Source organism: Tetrao urogallus, assembly GCF_951394365.1.
Source record: "Tetrao urogallus genome assembly, chromosome: 7".
Taxonomy (NCBI): domain Eukaryota; kingdom Metazoa; phylum Chordata; class Aves; order Galliformes; family Phasianidae; genus Tetrao; species Tetrao urogallus.
In genome coordinates, this window is record NC_136820.1 from 45,179,307 (window position 1) to 45,201,075 (window position 21,769).

The 21,769-nt window shown below is 42.8% G+C and overlaps 1 protein-coding gene across 2 annotated transcripts in view; it reads left to right on the forward strand.

The window, feature by feature from the left end:
* Window positions 1–21,769, forward strand: part of PRKAG2 (protein kinase AMP-activated non-catalytic subunit gamma 2) — a gene marked incomplete at both ends in the record, with an annotated part of 186,445 nt that overhangs the window by 123,614 nt on the left and 41,062 nt on the right. For both annotated transcript variants that reach the window (XM_079538075.1, XM_079538076.1), the window contains one exon: window positions 5,033–5,247. In XM_079538075.1, the coding sequence (XP_079394201.1) occupies window positions 5,033–5,247 (215 nt within the window). The remainder of the gene's footprint in view (window positions 1–5,032; window positions 5,248–21,769) is intronic.

A 21,769-nucleotide genomic window follows, 5' to 3' on the forward strand; every position in this document is an offset into this window, starting at 1 on the left:
TTCTTTTTTTTTTTTCTTGAGAAGTTTCAGTCTAAGTGATACATGAATATACCCTACATATAAACCTGGAAAGCTATTGTAGCAGCAATGTTATCTGCTTTATCTGCTTGCTCAGGTACAGGACACGAGAAAACTGAAGTGCGATCCCTAGGATTTAAATCACAGAATCACAGAATGGCCAGAGTTGGAAGGGACCTCAAGGATGATGAATCTCCAACCCCCTGCCACATGCAGGGCCACCAACCTCCACATTTAATGCTAAACCAGGCTGCCCAGGGCCCCATCCAATCTGCCCTTGAACACTTCCAGGGATGGGGCATCCACAGCCTCTCTGGGCAGCTGTTCCAGCACCTCACCACTCTCTCTGTAAAGAATTTCCTCCTGACATCCAACCTAAATCTTCCCTCCTTTAACTTAAAACCATTTCCCCTTGTCCTGCTGTTATCTACCCTTTCCAAGAGTTGATTCCCCTCCCATCTGTAGGCTCCCTTTAGGTACTGAAAGGCTGCCATGAGGTCACCCCGCAGCCTTCTTTTCTCCATGCTGAACAAGCCCAGCTCCCTCAGCCTGTCCTCATAGGGGAGGTGCTCCAGTCCCCTGATCATCGTCGTGGCCTCCTCTGGACCCTCTCCAACAGCTCCCTGTCTTTCTTGTACTGGGAGCTCCAGATCTGGACACAGCACTGCAGATGGGGCCTCACAAGAGCAGAGTGGAGGGGGACAATCACCTCCCTGTCCCTGCTGACCCCTCTTCTGATGAAGCCCAGGATACCATTTGCTTTCCGAGCTGCAAGAGCACACTGCTGGCTCATGTTCAGTTTTTCATCCATCAGGATGATTACACTGCCAGAGTGTTTTGTTTGACACTGCCCATAACTTTCAGCAGCTTTAACAATTTCACCTTAAACACATCAATGCAAATGGGATGTTTGACAGCTGGTTTCTAGCTGTTTTCTTTGGCCACTGGACAGGGGAGAGCAGCTCTGCAGGACTTCCAGCCCACTTTTTTCAGTGCAGTGTGTGGGCAGATGGCTCTGCAGCCCCATGGGCAGTGTTACTTTCTGGAGAGGGGTGGATCAGAGCTCTGGGCAGATCGAAGCATAGCACAGCTGATAAATGAAAGGGAGGCTTTGGCAGAGCTCCTGGGCTGTGAGCGTCCTGTCTGGAGCCATCAACTGCATCCTGCCAGGTCAGGCATGGTGTGCAGGTGACAGTGCTAACTGTGGGCCTCACTCAGGGACACAGGAGGATGGCCACCCTTCTCTTAGGAGTCCACAAACGGCCATTCAGCATTTATCCTTTGCTGTTATACCTTGCTGGAAGGCTGGTTTGCATCAGAATGCACCCAGTAGGTGGGTGGAGATTTTAACACCATGCAAAATAAGGGCTTTATTTAAAGGAAATAGTTGCACATATCTAACGAAACAAGTGGTAGCAGTGTTATTTTTGTATGTGTGTGACTAACAAATGCTATCTTGGGCCAAAGCTGTGGGCTCTGCTGTTACAGTGGTGTTTTCGGGAGGCTCTTCTATGCAACATGTGACGTGGGTGAGATCCAAGCTGGAGCTGTGCAAATGCAGGCATAGAACTCAATGTTGGACCATTGCTGCAGGCAACCCTGTGGTAGGGAAAGGACAACTGGAAATTGCCCCATTTTGATCAAACATAAAACTGGTGCTATTTAGAGTTGTTACGGTCTCACAAATAGATGTTGAACATGAGTAAAGATACTCAGTGATCCTTATGGGTTCCTTCCAGCTGGGAATACTCTGTGATTCTTTGATAAAACTGTACTAGGGCAATCAACAGAAAATACAGGACAAAGCCTTCTGTTGGCCAGTGATACAATAACTAATCCAGAATTTTCCCTTCTTCTTTATTTTCCTGTCTAGAACTCTTTTATTAATCTAATGGAAAAAAAAAGAAGAGCTATTTAGTTTGCCAACATGAAAATACCACACTTGATTACGCATTTCATTGTCTGATGAAAGCAACATTAGCATTAGAGATAATTACGTGCCATAACAGTTCATCTCATTATCAGCAGCAGCTGAGTTTGCAGGCAGCTTCAAAGACTCTTTTTTCTCAGAAATCCTCATCTGTACTGAATTTTTCAGCCTTGTTACAGAGAAGTCTAGAAACGGTGGCTGCTTTTTAATGCTATATTGTCTAACATGGGATATAAGCTGTGTCTTGTCTCCTTGATCCCTTTCTTCTGTAGTAGACCAGCACAGTGACTGCATGCACACATACCCGTATATTTACATCTATTCCATCTGTTTAGATGGCAGTTCAATAGGATTCTGTTAACACAGAGTTCTGTTACTCCTGAAGTGATTTTCTCCTGGGGGTGTGTTGGAGATTTTCCATCTTTAATGTCACAGACTTTTATAAAATTCTTTATAGGGTTTTGGATCAGGCTGGATGTGGCTCTGGGCAGCCTGGGCTGGTGGTTGGTGACCCTGCACATAGCAGGGGGTTGAAACTAGATGAGCATTGTGGTCCTTTTCAACCCAGGCCATTCTGTGATTCCATGATTCTTTGATTCTATGATTCAGACATTGAGCTTTTGTTTTAATTACCATAAAATTACAGTTGTTTCCTTCAACCTCAGCAGTACAGAAACATGAATAACGTAGGTACCACAATAATGCTACGAGGTGAGCTTTTAAATAGCAAACATTGAAAAGGCTAACACAGAATTTAATCCAATACCTTCCAAAACAATGATGATTTTCTCTCCACCTCCATGGGAAATAGTCACAGAAAAAGTGAAGATGAAGTGTGTCAGGGTGTGCCTTGCCTTGAGTTCTTCTGTGTTAAGAGCCCAGGAGGCAGAGACTGTTCTAGGGATCAAAGTGCTCCCAGTGAAGTTTCTGGACAGACACTCATCATCTATAAAAACTCATGCCACGTTTCCCAAGAGGAGGCTCCCCATCACAGGCTGTTCTTATAAAATGGAAGGCATGCTGTCTGCAAGGAACTTTACTGCCTGTGCCGTCACACATTTACAGTAGTGTTCATGGGATGTGAGTGATGTTACTTCCGTGGTCTCCTTTCATCCACATCTTCCTGTGTCCTCTGGCTGTCCTCTCCACTTGTATGGCAGCCCTGTCAGCTTCCCTTATGCCTGGTAATAACACTTTTGGCAAAGATTGTTAATCCTGGAAATTGTTTGTAGACTTGCTGATACATTAGCACACAGTGAACACTTTCCAGCAGTAAGAATTTAAGATCTAATGGTGTTTTTCTCCCCTTTAGTGGTTTTATATTTGCATCAATTACAGCTACCATCCACCACAAACACCAGTCTGAGTGCTCAGGAAACATTTGTACACCCATAAAAACACAGAAGATCAGAGCATCTTCCCCAAACAATTCATCTCTATCTGCAAGCAAAAACAATCCTTTTAGTCCTTCAGCAAATGGCACATGCTCCAATCTCACTAAAATCAGCAGTGCTGAGGGCATCCCAAACACTGGGGCCACTCTCCTTGCCCCTCCCTGTGGAAACACCCATCTCCATTGCATTTGTGATGGTTGGCAGAGCTCTAACGAAACGCATATCCTCGGTGGGCAACTGCAATTCCAAAAGACAGCTCTGTGACCAGCAGTTACTGCCCAGCTTTATCATTTACATTCCTAAAATACAAAGTATTCTCTATAAATGCTGTTTGTGAGGCAGAATGGGGACACCGAGAGGTAATGAATACCCTTTGAGGTCAATGCAAGACAGGATATAAACCTTCCCAAGGGTTCATTCAACCAGTGCTCGTGGTTCTGCAGACATTTGATTGCAGAAGTGCTGGAGTACCAAGGGAGTTGTACTAATACCCTTTGGCCTGGGTTGTGAGTGAGGACCAGTGGAGGCTGTGTTTGCACCAGTGCAAAGCCTTGGAACAGAGGTGTGCAGAAATCTCTGGTAGAACCATGAAAGCTCACACTGAGAAGGCAAACTGAATTTGCCTTGGAGATGCCTTATCATGTTTTGAAGTTTTGTTTGGATGGCTTGGAGTTTCCTGCTTATTAGAAGCTACCCGTCTGCTCCTTTTTGATGGACTTGAGTCCCCTGTGGATTCACTGGTTATCCATACAGACCTCTGGGAGCACAAAAAGTGAACCCAACTTAGAGGCCACATAGGTGCCCAGAGCCCACTTCAAAATCTGAAGCTCTGTCCGGCTTCAGTTTTTACGCCTTTAAATCTGCTCTGATTTATGCTGGTATAAAAGAACCTTCCTTTGTTTGCTGACAAACACATAGATGTCATAGGAAACACAGATGTTGTAATGAATTTTCTAATTGGATGTGGATGCTTGTTCTTAAATGGATAATAAATACGGCTTAAATGATCTGTTTGATCACAGCTCAGAACTGCCCTAAGAACACAGCCTAAAATACAGCTGGGGTAGACATGTGTGTCAAACAGAAGCAGGATGCTCACAAGACAAATGATCTGCTGCTGATACCGATTCTCAGCACAAGAGAAAAATAATCTTTCCCCTCCAAGGTTGCTGAAAACAAATCTAGATTGTAGGAAAGCATTGCTGGGAGCCCTACAGAACGTGGGCTGAAGCTCACAGGATATACCCCCTGTTTCTTTTTGCCTCTCCTCCTAATTTTGTTCTAGCTGCTGGCTGAGACAGAATCATCAAAATGAAGCAAAAGTATGCGTTCAAGCTCTTGAGCCATTTGCCATGAGATAGAGGTAATCCTGAGATTCACAGAAGCATTAAAATAGCAACAAGAAAGTGACACCAGTGCTGAGGATTGCTTTAGAAGTAAGGAAGCAGATGGGAGGCCAATAGAACAGAAACGTAGAGCTGTCTCATCTTGCAAATACACCTCCCTGGACAATGGCTCAGACAGTTCAAGCAGCCAAACAATTCACAGAGTTTTAATCCCCTATTATAAATAAGGGTGAGATATATTCTTTTAGCCTGGGAAAGGTGATAAAAATATATATAGGTTTACTGTAAAGATGAGATTTCTGCCTGCTTCTTTTCTGATCGTTAGTAATTATTCTTTTTTACAGCCTCTGGCCTCTCCTCTTCTCCATCTACCCCAACACAAGTGACCAAGCAGTCCACGTTTCCTCTTGAATCCTATAAGCATGAGCCTGAGAGACTAGAAACACGGATTCACTGTTCTTCTCCTCCGGACACAGGGCAGAGATTTTCTTTGCCTCCATCCCAAAGTGCAGCCAAGCCTCCTATAATGACACCATCTCTCTGTGCTACCTCAAAACCAGTAAGTAGAGCTTGTGTCCACTTCTCCACCGGGAAATGTACAGTGGTGTGTGTAAAATTGTTTCTCGTACTACGAGCTAGGACTGGTGCGTCCATCCTGTGGAATGGAATGAGAACAATTTCATGTGCCTTACACCCCAGGCTTGTGTCAGCTCTCAGCATTCAGCTGGCAAGGCATTAGGAATCCAGAGGTGGGAGCTCTTCTTGTGAGTTAACCAAATAGCAATCAGTTCTTGCATTGAGCTCAACTGAGCTTTGCAGTGGCTGCACAGTTCTGCACGCATTGCTGAGATGCCGCTTTAGAGAAGGATACAATTTTATTTAGGATTGTCTTTTATATCCCTTGAAAGGAGCAGATGAGAAGGCTAGCAGCCAAGGAGAGCAGATCAAAAAGAAATTCACAGCGTGAGCTGCAGGGTTTTGAGTTCCTGCTGCCTCAGAAGTCTGAGATCACTGGGACAACTGCAGTCTAATGGCACTGGTTGCTGTGACTCTGTCTGCCCCAGCTCACAGTACAGAAGGGTGGAACTACCCCGGTATTTAAGCAGACCCCAGGTAGTAGCAGCGTCTTTGTAGGAGTGGTTTCTTTAGCTCCTGGGAACGCAGGAACTCAGCAGTTCCAGGAAAACGTGAATTCTAACCTCTGATATTCTCCTCTGCAACATCTGCACTGCATGTCTTTGTCCTGGACTTGAGCAAGGCCTTTGACATGGTCCCCCGCCACATCCTTATCTCCAAATTGGAGGGATGTGGATTTGATGAGTGGACCACTCGATGGATAAGAAACTGGTTGAAAGGCCGCATTCAGAGGGTGGTCATCAATGGCTCTGTGTCCAGGTGGAGGCCAGAGAGAGGCATCCCCCAGGGGTCTGTCTTGGGACCGGTGCTCTTTAACATCTTTATCAATGACATCGATGACAGAATCGAGTGAACCCTCAGCATATTTGCTGATGACACCAAGCTGAGTGGTGCGGTCGACACGGTGGAAGGAAGGGATGCCATTCAGAAGGACCTCGAGAGGCTAGAAAGGTGGGCCTGGGTGAACTTGGAGATTCATGATCCTTGAGGTCCTTTCCAGCCCTGGCCATTCTGTGATTCTGTGATTCTGTCTTCCCCCCCTCCTCTGGCTAGCCTCAGCCTCACAGTAACCACTGTTCTCTTCTGTGCTCTTCTGCCTTCTGGATATGCTAAGCCAGCAGTCCCACATTTCCTCCTTTGAGTCCTGCACCTCCACAGGAATGGCTGCAGCCATTACACTGTGTGTGTCTGGGTGCTGTGACCATTTGGTCTTATAAATAATAGACATTTTCACTCATTGCTCATTATGGCTTGTTGTATCCAAAGCCAGCTTTGTTGTTCTAGACTAAGGAAGCCAGACTCCTTTCAAAATAAACACCTTCCTATTCTGCCACTAGGCGAAAGTAAAGAATTAAAAATACTGAATAATACCAATCTTACACTCATAGTTAGGAACTCCAGCAGTAACCTTCCTCCAGACCATTCGCTGCCTTTCCATGTAAGGAGCAGGCTTGGATGCACAAGTTACGAAATTCAGGGGCTTGCAGGACACAGGAATGTTTGTGGTAGGCTTCAGTCTGTTGGTCATATCCTTGGCGTGTGAATGTGGTTTCTATTCAGCTGCTACCCAGGGGTCTGTTGTATCTGCTAGAACAGCGGCTGAAACACAGATCTAATTTTTTATTTGTTTTTAATGATTTGCTGCTTGGGACAATAAAGAAACAGAATTCTTGGCAAGTATTTATCAGCTGTAGTGGTTCTGTGTCTGCACAAGATAGTCTGGATGGAAACTCAATATATTGTACTCAATTATCTCCTATTCAACAGATGCAGAAAAACATATATAAGACACATAGGATGTACAACACCTGACTTTCTTTGTTCTGTATACTTTGCTTTTGTTCTCTTTGTTTTATATTTATCTCATTTATAAGAGTGAGTGCACAGGGTGGCAGTGAATCATTAGGTTTTCATTTCACTAAGTTATTTCCCTTACAAATGTGACAACACCCTGAATACTGCATTTTAGACATTTCAGTTATTCTGAGTCATGGGTTAAATATTTGTTTTCCCAGTGAAGATGTCATAAACAGATCGAGGTCCATTTCTTGCTTACTTAGATAGCTCTTTCTTGGCATAATGATTCCAAAAATCTTAAAAGCATTATAAATTATAGGATGAGTGGTTTCACAGTGGACACTGTGAGATGTTCACTTTAATGACAGAGCAGCTCTTACGTTGACAATTGAAAGGAGAGGTTGACTCTTATCTACAAGGGCTCTGTCAATTCAAATCTCATTACATTGTTTAATTAGTGATGATAATGTGTGTGATCCTAAAACTATTATCAATGATTCATGACTGTGGAATACACTGCAACAGCAAAGAGGAACTCTTGGAGCCAGAGCTGGAAGCACTGCTGAAAAAACCCCAACAAATGAGCCAATGGATGAGTATAGGAATGTGTAGCACCAGGGCTTGGAACTCAGCCCATTTTTACATCCACCTGCATTTGAAGCTGATTGTGTACTTGCTTTTTATACGCTTGAGGCTGTGGCACAGAACGGTAGAATCTGCTAAAAAACAGAGAAGAATAAAGATATTTGTTTCCCAGCAGATGTAACCATCACTTTTGTGTTTTGGTAGCACTCAGTGTGTATCTTGCTGTGATTTTTAACCCTTTTATTCAGATAAGGGGAATAAAAAGCAGGAGACAGGCCCTGGCAGAGGGAGACACTGCTTCCACAAGGAGCATCTCAATGCAGTGTGTACCTCAGCAGATAACACCATGCTAATGGGTGCCTGCAGTAATCACTCAGGCCTGGATTTATCCTGCCTAACTTTAGAAACCTATCTGAGCTGCTTACGTTGGTTGCCTCTGTATCTCAGAGAGGATAAATGGGTTCTTCAGAGGGTTGGTCAGCACTCTGCCTCGCTCACAACTGAGGGACTCCGGGTGCTGCATTTCTGACCACGGTGTTTCTGTTGGGTGCCCAAAGCAGATGTGTGAGGCTGGGTCAGGCCATGGCAGCAGCTCTCGTGGGCGTCCAATGGCTGTGGAGGTGTTCCTGGTGGTTGAGTTAGGAGCTCAGAATGAGAAATCAGCTGATAAGAGATCAAAGCTACTCCAGAAGATTAGTGTGCCCCACATGAAATAGGGAAGGAGCGACTCGATTTTTTGCTGCACAGTTCATGACTTTGTACTTCGGCCTTGTGTTGTTTGGACTGTGTAACCTTCAGGCTGTTAAGTGGTGAATGATAACTCCCCTCTAAAGCAACATTACTAACCATGAAAGGAATGCAGAGGGGTTGCAAATTCAGTAACCAACATGTTTCCCTGTTTCCGCTTTGCCCTGTTTTGAAGAGGAATGCAGTGCGTTGAGCTCAGTGTGCTTGCATCCTTCTCACTTTGTCCTTTCTTCTTCCACTGACGCGTAAGGCACCATGAAAATAGCAGTATTCTGCCTCCTGCAAACACGTGCATTTTTGTGGTACATCATTTCCTGGCCTTCATGAGTTTCCTCTTTCTCTGCATGAGGAGTCATACTTACAGAAGCAGAACATACTTACAAACAACCTCTTCTACCTGGTGAACCACTGCTCTCTAACAGGAGCCTAATAATTTCCCAGCAATTTCTTACAAAGAGAGCATCTCATGCAGAAGACAGTCTGACATATACACTGAGCTTGTGTCAGCACATCCTCCTCAAGCCACACGTGTAGGACACAGGAGAAACTGGAAGAATCAGTTGGCATCCATTTTACACAGTCAGTGTTACTCAGCTCCTGGAACAGAAGTACAGTCTGCAGCCAGGCCTCTCCCTTCCAGTGGCAGAAACACAGAGGTAAAGAGAAAATGGTTTCTGCAGCTACCTGCTTGTTCAGCAGCAGCATTTCCCTGTGAGGCTATTCGTGCTGTTTCTCAGCCAGAATGTAGTAAACTCAAAAACAGGGCTGTTAACTTGTTTGGCGTGAAAGACTCTTACATCACACCCTGCTGCTGGCAGGCAGCCTGGGAACCAGGATATGTGCAGCAGGTCCTCCCATCTGGCTCTCTCCAAAAAGCCATGGCACCTATCAGAGTGCCGTGATCAGCCTGGCTGATAAAAGAGATTTAAATATGATAAAGAGAACTGAAAATGCTCTTTGATTCTGATGTTGTCTTAAAAAAAAAAAACAACAACAAAACAAAACAAACAAAAGAAAACCAACAAAAACCACAGGCTGGGAGAAATGGAATCCAGTCTGCAAATGTGCAAGAACTCTTTATTTCAGCATTCGTGTGGTTTAAGGAAGTAAATGAGTGCCAAGGCATTACTCTGATTCAGCTTTGATTTATACCGCAGTAAACTGATCACGGAACCCAGAGCCAGCAAGGCTGTCATTTACCAGTGAGAAAGCTCTGGCAGTGTTGCTGTGTCCTGACTAGTTCTAAGTGCTTTAATACCAGCACTCCTTCTGGGAGATGTTCTCTAATAGATCCTCTGGGCTCCAACAAGCCAGCTGGGTTGCAACATTCTCCCTAATGCAGCTGCTGCTGTCCGTGTAAAAGTGCATTTAATGTAAAAATGGAACATACTTGTCCAACAGTTGGTATGTGATTAGTTGCAAACCTAGTAAATCAACAGCTTTGTGATTATGTATCATTCAATCACTTAACAATTACACACCATATTAATAGAAAAAATGTCCTGAGCCCACCTGATTTGTTTTATCTGCTTTGACAGAGTGTCAGGATGGCTCCACTGAACAGACTTCACATCATTGAAAGTCCATAGTAAGATTCAGTGGGAAGTAAAACCTAAATGAGCCAGTAAACTTGCTTGGAAATGAAGAGACCCATTCTACTAATATTCTGTTCTGTTCCTTTACCTCCTCCCTATTAGTCTTGTTCTTTTACCACATTTGGCATTTTTATCCCTATTTAAAATACGCAACAGGCATCTTGCTAATAATTTTATATTGGTTAATTTGCCTTTTCTAGAATTACTTACTTATTTTAGGAGGAAAAAAATAGAGTTACAACCTGCTGTAATGCCAGTTTCCGGATGTAATTGTAATTGCATTCTGGTCGCAGAATTCGGATTCTTGGCAATCAATCATAGGATGTAGAGAATTTATATTGCGTAATTTCTTTGCCCTGAGGAAATGCATGTCTGTCTGCTTGTGGCTTTTTCGGCAGAGCGATTTATGCAGCTACCTATGGGTGCACCTTGTGCTGAATTTATCCTAACAGCATAAACTCCTCCGATTCCTGTTCCTGCCAGTCCTAGAGCCCAAGGAGAAAGACCGGGATGAAAGGATGAGCAGTCAAAATGCTGAGTCCCATCAATTCCCAGCTGCTCTGGCAGTGCTTGTATGACTAAGTAGCTAAGACAATTAAAACCAGAGCACTGTGTGTTTCTTCTATGGTACACCCTGGTACCAAACTCATGACCCCAGAATCCTGAATGGGGAGTTTCTGGTTAGAAGTTGAAAGCAAAGTTACCTTTATCACCCCATGTCCTGCACTATGCATGGTAGTACTACTCTTCTATTAAAAATGAGCTCTGTTTGTGATCACAGCCTGAAACCTAATTTCTGATTTAAGGCACAGGTTCAGTGTAATAGAGCATTGCTGCCAGTTTCTTACCAAGTATTTCTCAGGAAAACAATGATGTACCACGTGTGCTTGTGCACAAAGCAGCAGAAAATATAAACCAAAGTCTTTTAGAAGAGAGCTCTGCATGCACTCTTCTGAAACTTCTCTGTTGCACCATTCCTTCTCATGTATTCAGGTGGGTGGAAAATACAGCTATAGGAAGGAAGAAATGCTACACAGGCCGGGATCCTTAAGAGGGAACTCTATGAATTCCTCATCTACCTCCATCTCTCTCAGCTCGGTTTCGTCCATATTGTATTGTTAGATACACAATCTTTAACAGCCAGCAGAGCTTTACAGAATGTAAATCCCCAGCCAGTACCCAAAGGTCACAGATTACACAAAGCAGCGATATCCTTTTCTCTTCTCCCCACAGCCTTACCTCTTCCTCTGTTTGGATGAAACAAAATGCTGAAGTTAGGAGATAAAAGGGGGACATCTTGAGTAACCCTGCCTTCCATTTGTACGGTAGTGTCGCTGTCAGCCTGTACATAAGGAGAGCAACACGGCTCTGCAGAAACACAGCTCGTGTCTGTGGTTCTTTTTCTTTTAAGATAACAATCAACCAAGTTTGGCCATTTGAAAGTCAGCTGCATGGGCTGCTGACTCAGAGGAGGACCAGATACCATCTTGGCAGCAGCTTGGAAAAATGTTTCCATTGTGCTCCCGAAATGAATGCAAAATATTTATTCCTTGAGCTCGTTCCCAACAGCATTCTTAGCGGGCACTGAGGGCAGGGCCGTGTGGATGACATTTTTAGGAAGACAGTAATGATTTGTGCAGTGCCCGAGGTATGAATAATCGTGTTTTATGATTAACAAAGAACAGAAGTCCTACAGCACGGGGCGAGTAAGCTGAAGTGTAGAAAGGTGAAGTAATGGAGTGTAGGATGACAGAATTACTGCGTCTCCTGCTGTGGAAGGGATCCATGAGGATCACAGAGCCTAACTCCTGAACAGACCATAGAAAAGGTGAGAGGCACAAGGCCAGCAGGGTGAGGAGGCAGCAGAGGTACAGAGTGGAGACACTTGGTTGGCCTTCTCGCATGTGTGAGGTTGTGGACAATTGGCAGTGCCGAGGTCAGCACCTCTGGTGTTTGAGCTTATTCTCTAGCACAATTTTTGCCCATAGCTGCACAACGCGTCTGTCTGTGGCACACAGAAATCCTTCTTCCTTGTACCTCTGAACAGAAAGTTACTAATTGCTGTTTCGTGGAATGTGAGCACAGATGATTTCAGCAGAGAAATAAACATGACTCTTGCCCCGAGGACTTCATTGTCCGAGAGCCTGATCTAGCAAACAGGCTGGGCAAATTCTAAAACCATAAGCATTGACTCAAACAGGATGGTTCCTAAGCACTACATCCAGTATGTACTTGCAGAATGGGTTTAAGTGTAGCCATAACATAGCTAGTGATGACAGAAGGCATTGAAGAAAGGTAATCTGAAGGTTACAGCGCTGAGTTTGGTTGAGGTTGCTGTGTATTTATGTTGCTGAATCTCAGGTGCTATTCTGTTTTGGTTGAAGTCAATGCAATGATGGCCTCGATCCAGGAAAGCACTTAAAAGTGCGGTCAATTTTAAGTACATTGGTGGTCTGGCTGGAGTCAGCAGTACCAGAGCACTTAAAGCAATATACACGTTGGCCACTTTGCTCAGTCAAGGTCTTTGTACAGTTTTCATTGTCTATTAAAACACTTACAAACGACTAGCACAAGTGAAGATGAAAGCTGATGGACAGGCAGGGGATGGAAAAGGAATTGGGGAAAAACCTGAGAGATTAAATAAAGAGTAAATAATGGAAAGAGCATGAGGATCAGGACAGAAGAAAGGTCGTGGTGACAACAGGAAATAGCTGATCGCCAAGTGGCAAGGAGAGCAGCAGCTGTGAGATCGCTATCTGCCTGCTGGTGTATGTTTGGCCTCTCCAGCTGTGGGCATTTGGACCATGTTTACATGGAAATATTCATGGTGTGCACCACCTCTGCACCCAGCTCCTGACGCAGGCAGAAGCAGCTAGTGATGTCTTCAGAAAGGGATGGCAAGATGCACTGAGCACCACTGCAGTACAGAAGCACATCATACAAGCTGGGCACCAAATAGATTCCTCCATTACCCAAGATTTCACCGATATAGAGGTCACGTTCTGAAGAAAAGAGTTGTTTCCTCACTCCTGCTTTTCTTCCTGAAGGCCCAAAACATGGCTGTTGCTGATTTAGTTCTTTGAATTCGAGATTTCTTCTCTTTTCAGTTACATGGTTGTAACAGAAAACAAAGAGTTTGAAGAAGAGAAAAACACAGCATCAGTAATAGAGCTCAGGGAGGTGGGTGCACATATTCACCCCATCAGAGATCTCTTACATGATTATCACTGCGTCCCTTTTTCCCCTGGTGCCTCAGTTTCCCATTTATAAAAGCTGCAGTGCAACACCTCCTTAAGTCAAACAGTACATTAAGAAGTTCTTCAGAAAGCAGATATTCTTAGAACCGTAGACGTAAGTGGCTTAAGATAACTATAGATAGCACATTGTATTTAAAGATTTTAGCAGCAGCCTTTTCCATTGCAGACGATAATAACGTATTACAATGTACAAAAAGCTATCAGGTTTTCAGAGCACATCAAAATTTATGCAAAAAATCATTAAAGCATAAAGCAGGCTGGTTTTCCGACTTCTATGTTTATTTTAGAGCTTAGTTTAGGATGGGTCAGACATCCCCATAGGACATAACGTCCTGCAGACTGTATACAGACTAGTATTCATACACATATGCTCCAAATTTGATGTTGTGCACTGGATTTGCTTATTTTTACTGTTTTTTAATCACAGTTACCCATAGAATTATTTTAAAAATGTGAATCACTGAAATGCCTGAGTCGATGAACAACCTTAAATAAATAATTACTGTTCTAGAGATCTATAGCCAAGCTTCTGTTCTGAACTTGGCGTGCTTTTCCCAAGAGCTCAAAATATCATCCAAACAAACTGTAAAAGAATATAACAACCACTGAAATGTCAAAGCCAAATCAGCTCCCCTTCTTTCAGGAATGTCCCGTGCTGTCTCTCACCCACAGAGCCTTACTTGGACATCTTCTCAGAAGAACCCAGCTGAAACTCCAACGCTTCATTCAAATGGCCAGGGTCAGTGTGTTCTTGGCACAACCCAGCAGCAGTTTCCCTTGTGAAGCGCCATCACTCCTCCAGGAGCACTTTCTGGTTGGACATCCAGCACCAACAGAGTTGTGTGCCTCATGCAAAGGTCCAAAGCTCTCAGAAAACTCCATCTCCAAAGATGATGCTTTTGGTTCCTACAGCTGATTGACTTTGAAATATGACCACTCTGGCAGAAACAACCACTTTCATCTCAAACTACTTGACTGCATTATTTAATTTAGTATTCAACTTCATTTTTTTCCATTTAATTGAAACTGACACTAAATTTCCAGTCTGCTATTTAACTGTGCTTCTGAAATTAAGAAGCACCTCTGGTGAGCTTATGCACAATTTAGTGTGTATATATATATATACATATTAAATTCTCTAATTTTAATTCTGACTGTACTAAAGTTAGTGACAGTTGTTCTACTGTCCTCAGAGAGGCTAGATTTGCTCATAGCCCAACTGTTTCCTTACCTGTAATGACAATTTAAATGGTCCTTTTTCATGATATTGATAGCTGGGAGATACCACACTATGTTAATACATAAATCTCCTCACACAGACTGCTGAATACTGAATCTGCATCTAAACTTATGTACATGTACACCCAGTGCTTACCATACCCACACTGTGAGCATCTCCTGACCATCAGCACACTTTTGTATCCATGTTTGCATAAACTCTGCAGTAATGTAAGCATGGTGTTGAGCTTGAGGTGTATCTCAGGTCCTTAACATTGAACTAATTTAATTTTTTTTTCAGTTCTGGTTCATGGAATGCAGGGAAAAGCCTTATTGGTATTTCCACATCTCTTTATGGTATTGTTTGTAGTCATAAAACATTTAGCTGAAGCACCTGATATGCTTCTTGCTCAACACAGTCCTTACTTCAGCCCCTTCCAGATGGTATCAAACCACAGAAGCAGTACATGCAAGATCTGTTTTCACTTGTAGTGTACCTGAAGTGACGGAACGATATAGTTAATAGGCTGCCAAAAGGGAAAGCATGCATGAGAGAAGGCATGCTGTCATGGCAGATTTCTTTTAAGCAGAACAAAAAAAGAGAAGCAATACACAACAATTTTGCCCGGAGTGATCAGCAGTAGATCTGAGAATAATTCAGAGGAAGGCCAGGTTCCTCAAGCTATGCAGATTGAGCACCATCTGAAGAATAGCTTTTTGTCACAGAAATGATCTATTTGAAGATTACAAGGCAACTATGGGCTTTGTGTTGAAGGAAGTTTACAAACTGCGCTGAAATGTACTTTATTATCCTTGCCTGCCTCTCTGAGATAGCTTCTGAATACTCAGAGGATTGAGATCCTCAGTTAAGATAAGCTCTTAGAAAGCGAGTGCCTAGTGCACAGCTCATTTGTTTAGCCAGCAGTTATCCACTTCGTAGTGCAGCCCATGCCGCAGAGCCAATTCTTTGTCAGCCCAGCTGCATGTCAGTAGCTAAAAGTTTTGTCAAGACTGTGGGTGAGTCAGCTCTGAGCTGAAATCTGCCTCTGTCTTTCAGTTACCCATCGCAGCAGCTCTCACCTGCATCTCTTCACCATCTGGACTCACTGCTTCCAGTCTTTGAGACCTGCTGATGATCACAGAAATGCCATTTTAACAGTAGGCCAGTGACTAAAGGTCTACTAGAATTCTGTGGGTCTTACTCAAGCTCGAAGTACGGCATCAGTTCTCTTCAGGCTTGATTAGGGAAAAACTATTTAATTCTAGGTTTAAAAAACACCATGCCTGAAAGCTGGTGCAGTAAGTGTTTGCAGAGTAGAGCCACCACCCATGAGCAAGGCTTTGAAACACCACACTAAGATGAAGAAATGGTGTATAGTAAATGTTCATACAAATCAGATTTACCTCTTAGTATTTTTTTAAAAATCTGTTATCCTCAGCAGCCTGTGCTCTGTGGAACATCATGCAGGACTCTGGCCTCCATCCAACAACAGTACTTACCTAAATGCTTCACTTTAACTAACGCAACTAATCCTGTGTAAGAAGCGTCAGGTAAACGCAGGCTCACACTTATTCCTCCATCCAGTTCATATCAGTCAATGCTTACCTGCTTTATTCATCAAACAAAAAAAACCAAACCAGTACATTTGTCACAACCAGATATTTCTACTTTAATCATGCTTATTACCTGATTACTACTGCAATAATTTCTCGTTTCCCTCAGCCAGTGAGGTAAGAGAGAGGTCCTATTTCAAAGAGAAGTATTTCTTTTCAAGCATGTATGATAGCAAACATTTGAGACAAAATACTTCAGAATACTTCAAGCTGCTAAGTGGCATCTTTGTGTTTGCAGAAATAGCACTATTTGGGACATCAGTATTCTAACCAAGCTCTAGTCAGCCCCTCCCAAGCACGGGACGTTCTTTGCTTTTCATTTTGTGTTAAAAAGGGCAGAATGTTAATTGTCGTGCTGTTTGATCACTAACACCTCATGCTAGTAATACTGAGTCAGTCTCCATCTATATTCTACAGAAATGAGCTAAGGAATTAATGGTGCCTGCAAAGCCTTGGTTGGAGAAGGCTTCTTTGATATCCCAGACTCAAGACTCTACCAGAGCTGCAGAGTGAGACAGAAATACCCCCAGAGATCAGAGGTTGAGCAAAGAGGGGCCGCCTCTTCTCCACTTGCATTTCTCGTTGAGAGGTTAACTGGCGATCTGGATTTTCACTTTGCTTGTTTACTTCCTTTGAAGTTTATGCTTTCAGAATCACTTAACTCTTGTGCCACTGGAACACAATTTTTCTTCTCAAACAAAACAACAGTGTTGTAGGGCAGCGTTCTCACATGGGACAGGTTCTTCGTTTCTGGTGTTAGATCAAAAGAGGTTTCGTAAACCCGTCCTGTTTCTCAACCCGGTCGGTGACAGAACTCACTGGGATCATCCCATACAGAAATATTTAGGTAGGGCTTTCCACCAGAAATGCAAAATCACTCTCCACGTTCAGTTTGTATGCCTTTGGGGTAATAGCATTTCAACACTCCGTGCTGTAATTGCAGTGAAGATTTGCTATAAATGCACAGGGTTTATTTCAACATCTTTCCTGGTGCTGAATGTGCTTCTGTGCTCCTTTCTTTTTTTAAGACTAAATTTCATTGTTGCTCCAATTATGTTATCCGTTCAACCCGCTAAAGATCCCCAACAGGGACTGCAGATCAGTAATAATTAACTCTGTGAAGTAATTAATGTTATAGCTTCTGGTACGTGTGAGGACACAGATTCAGTTCAAAGGCTAGGAATTACCTATGAAATGTAAAAGCAATACATCATTAATCTGTATTCCATGCCAACAGACTCCTCGTTAGGACTACTGATTGATTCCTATTCTGATGGCATTGGGATGAAGGAAAAAACCTTTCTGGCTTGAGTGGCAAAGTCTGTTAGGGCTGCTGTAAAAAGAAGCCACTAGAGTCATCTTTAATGTCACTATACAATAACAGAAAGACATAGAGAACAGACACAACTTGCCCCATACTTTCAAACGTGCTGCAGGATTGCTGCATCTCAATTCATTTAGGGCCCTGTAGATTAGGGACAGAGTACTGAGCTGCCACAAGTCAGGATTCAATTGGGGAGGATAAAAGTCAGAATGCTGAGTGCATTTTTAGTGCCAGGCATTGTAGGTATTTTATTACTGTGATCTAAACATGTTGTAATTTCTGCGTTGTCACTATCTTCATTTATACATACTACACTGGAATGACTACAGCACCTAATATCTCAAAAGCCTTCTGAGACTAGAGCAAATCTTATTGCATTTCTTCCAGGTACAGGAAGAAAAAAGTTGAATCCAGCATTTTGTATGAGACATCCCCCTCCTTACTAGTTTGTTTGGTGTTGGAACACAGATTCCTTAGAATAAATGGTAGAAACTACACTACCTGCACAGCTGCCCTGTTTACTCCAAGGTCTTTGAGGTAAGGAGGACTCTACATCAGAACCAGGACCAGAACTCTACACTGGGACTGACTCTGTTCTCTCATCACACCATGGGCACTCAGACATCCTACAGTCATGCTTTCCACCATGCAGTTCGCAGATCCAGGATGGGATCCGAACCTCAGCCCCCATGATCCCAGCCTTTCCAGTATTGTAGACCACTGGTATCAGTTATCACACTTGAGCAGAAAACAAGTGGGAACTTAACTTACAGCAAGCAGCAGATGAAACCCTTTTTTTTTTCTGATATTTTTTTGTCTCTTTCCACTTCATAAACCAGACTAAATTAAACCAAAAATAAGCAGTAAGTTTTTAAAATTAACTTTGCACAGACTGCTACAGAATAAGTATATCTATGACATACATTTAGAAAAAAAATCTAAATTGCTCATTGACAGCTCATCAGGAAAAGAGATGTTTGACTACTTGAGTTGGATACAACTGTAATTGTAAGCAGCACTAGGAACGGTGGGAAAATTACCATTTGTAGTTTACTCTTGCATTCAAAATGGGTTTGTCTTGATTTGCATTTAGATGGGAATTCCTTCTTGTTGCTCTTCAATCCATTAGGTTTTATAAGGTAAGTCATTTTTTTTTTCCTTTTGAAGTACTTCGAAGGGCATTCTGTTTTACTGCTGAACCATGAGCTGAACAGGTGGCACCCAGGCATAGATCAGTCTCAGCAGTGCTGCTGCCTTCAGTGATCAGAACAGAATGATGGAGAACGGTCAGGCAGAGCTTGGAGATGGGCAGCCTTGAATTTAACTGAAAACACCTATTTCTTACTGGAGAACAGATATGTTTGTGGCAGTGCTAAAGCCCATTCCCAGCACAATCAAATAACGGTCCTTTACTGTCATATTCAGAAAGTTCTCCCAAAGTCCAAGCAAAGACTTCCTTGCTAAAGGCTCAGTAGAGAATTTTTTATTCCATAACCAGTGGATCCAGATAATAGTTTATCACTTTCCTTCTTGCAGGAACGTATTACATTTTGGAACCTGTGATTGTTTTTCCCTTTGGTCCTCTTCTTTTGAGGAGATTTTCAACTCTTTCTTTACACATCATTATTTCTCAACTCCTATGTCACTGTTGTTGCTTTTCTTTGGATTCTCTACGTTTATTCTTGAGTTCAATGCCCAAAGCTGAATCCAATTCTCTAGCTGATCAACAAATGTGTAGAACAGACTTCCATGCCTTACCCATCAAACTTTAAGAGATAGTGTGATTTTTTCCCCATGAATTTGACATTGCTGTCTGACATGTTTCATTCTTTAGTCATTTCTTTGCATGACTGTTGAAAGCCAGTCCTTTCTCATTTTATTTTTGGTTATTCTCACTTACATATAGCTCTGAACTTACCCATACCAACGTGCATCCTGCTTTTCAAAGCATTTCAGGAATTCTCTAGATTATCTAAGTTGTAAGGCTAGCCATAAAGGCACAGCTTCTTTTAGTACTGGATCACGTGAAAATGTGGTTATTCATTATTCCTGCATTGAGTCACCAGTGAAAACATTGAACAATAATAGAGAGAACACAGCCTTCCATGCAATCCTCTGTTAAACGCTCCCAGTTAGATAAAGAAATGTTACTGCCTTCCTTGTGAGTATGGCTCTGACCTTTAGCAGCAGTTTCATCTGGACTCTCTGCTTTGCTTAGGAGAGTGTCATGCGAGATATTGTCAATAGTCTCACTAACTCACACTGCATCTGCCTACCGCAAGGCTTCTAACTCGTTATTAAGGTGAGTGAGATTGACTTGGTGTTGTTCATACATGCTGGCTGTAACCGGTGATCTTCCCTCCCTCTAATAACTTAAAATCAGTGTGTTTTTTTCTCCCATCCATTTTGGAATCGAAGTTCTAGTGACTAGTTTACAGTTTATTGGCTCCCTCCACCCACCTTCCCTTAGAGGCAGATACTCCAAGCAGAATGAACCTGACTAACTGGAGATATGGAGATCTAGTCAGTGCAGCAATTGGAGCCCAACACACAAATCATGTGTACTGAGCTCTTGTCTAAAAGAGGTCGTATGAATGATGGCCTACAAAGGACCGTTTCTCCACTGGTTGCAGTAGCAGCAGCCTAGGGTCACTCATCCACTAGGAAAAGCTACTCTGTGTGTGTCCAAGCTCAGGTGAGAGGAAACAGGCTCAACCAGCCACTCTGATCTGATGACTGCCACTGGTAGATCCCTATCCCGGTGGATGCATTCCTACCAAGAACTCCAAACCTCTTCTGTCACATCAGCCTTTCTGTAGCTTTTTCCACTGTATTAACCTTGCCTTTCTTTGCCTCCACAAAGATTGCTGGCACTTCTTAATTAAGCTTCTCTACCAGTGTTATGTCACATGTCCTCGCTTTTTGGGCCTACAAAATCTGAAACATGGCAAAGAAAAAATGCTTTCAGGCAATTTTGACTTTGCATAAATTTTTCTTCTAGATTGATACGAAGTTTATTTTCCTTAGTGATATTTAGCATACAAAGTAGATACTCACTGCAATGCAAACAGTTCAAATGGGTTACCTGACACACTCTGGTACCAAACATTCAAATACTAATGTAGACAAATCCCTGGGATATAGTTAATAGAAACCTCCTGTGGCAGCAGAGCAGCCATAACAAACAGATACTGAAATGTTACAGCATGAAGTATCATCTTGGTGGGAATTACAGCTGCTTTCAAAGACAGACTTTCCCTACCTTCACTTGGTAATCCTTTTGTAAAACAGCAGGTAGAGTTTGTAGAGAGAGGTATTACTCAGGATTGCCAAAAACATCTGCCGGTTTGTATACTGCTGTAGCAATTCACAGTCAACAACACTGTTCTCACCGTTGATCTGAGTGAATATTAAAGCAGGCTGTTTCCAGAGGCATGGTCCCACTGCCACTGCTGCCCTTGGCATTTCTTGTGCCAGCGCTGCCGCACGCAGAGCTGGATCAGGAACTGATCTGGATAAAGCCCAGTCTTTTCTCTTGGTCTGTTTGCTTTTCAGCTGCATCAGTTTCCTGTTCTGACTCATTGTGTTGCCTACAAGTACAAAAAGAACTAGAATGCAAAGCAATGAGCAGAATGAACACCATTAACAGCAGCTTGTTTTAGGATTGGTTCAAATAAATTGTAAAATTGAGGCAGAATAGGGGATGGAATTTCAGCCTTTATTTCTCAATTTACTTCGCAATTAGTTTTTTGTTTTTTTTTTTTTTGAGCAATATGGACGTAACAGCATGAAGTTTACATTGCAAATCCCTGTTCTATATTTAATGACCACCTTTAAGTCATCTTGAGTTTCTCATAAAACTCATCATCTGGATGTAGTTTCAGCCACTGTAAACCCCTGATCTTGCATTAAGCTCTGAGGTTCCCAGTGCAGTGGGACTCATTGTATCACATGAGCTTACCTGGCTTACTATAAACATATCCCTGTTTCACAGCAGTGAAATGCACCGCGTACCTTTCAAGACTCAGTTCACTTCCACCTACAAATAACCTTGGAATTGTATTTCCTCGTGTCTGGTGCTTGGGAGATGATAATGTGGAGGAAATACCTGTCATTTTAAACAAGAAACAAAACTAGAACAGTGATTTCCAAACAGGCATCATCTTATTCCTCTCTTGTGTTCAGCAAAACTCATCAATGTCAAGGCAAATGGCATGGAATATAATTATTTAGAGCCTCTAAAAATAGCTCCCAGAGATCATTAAAAGCTTCCAAAACACTCAAAACAGACTAAAAATGCTACAGATT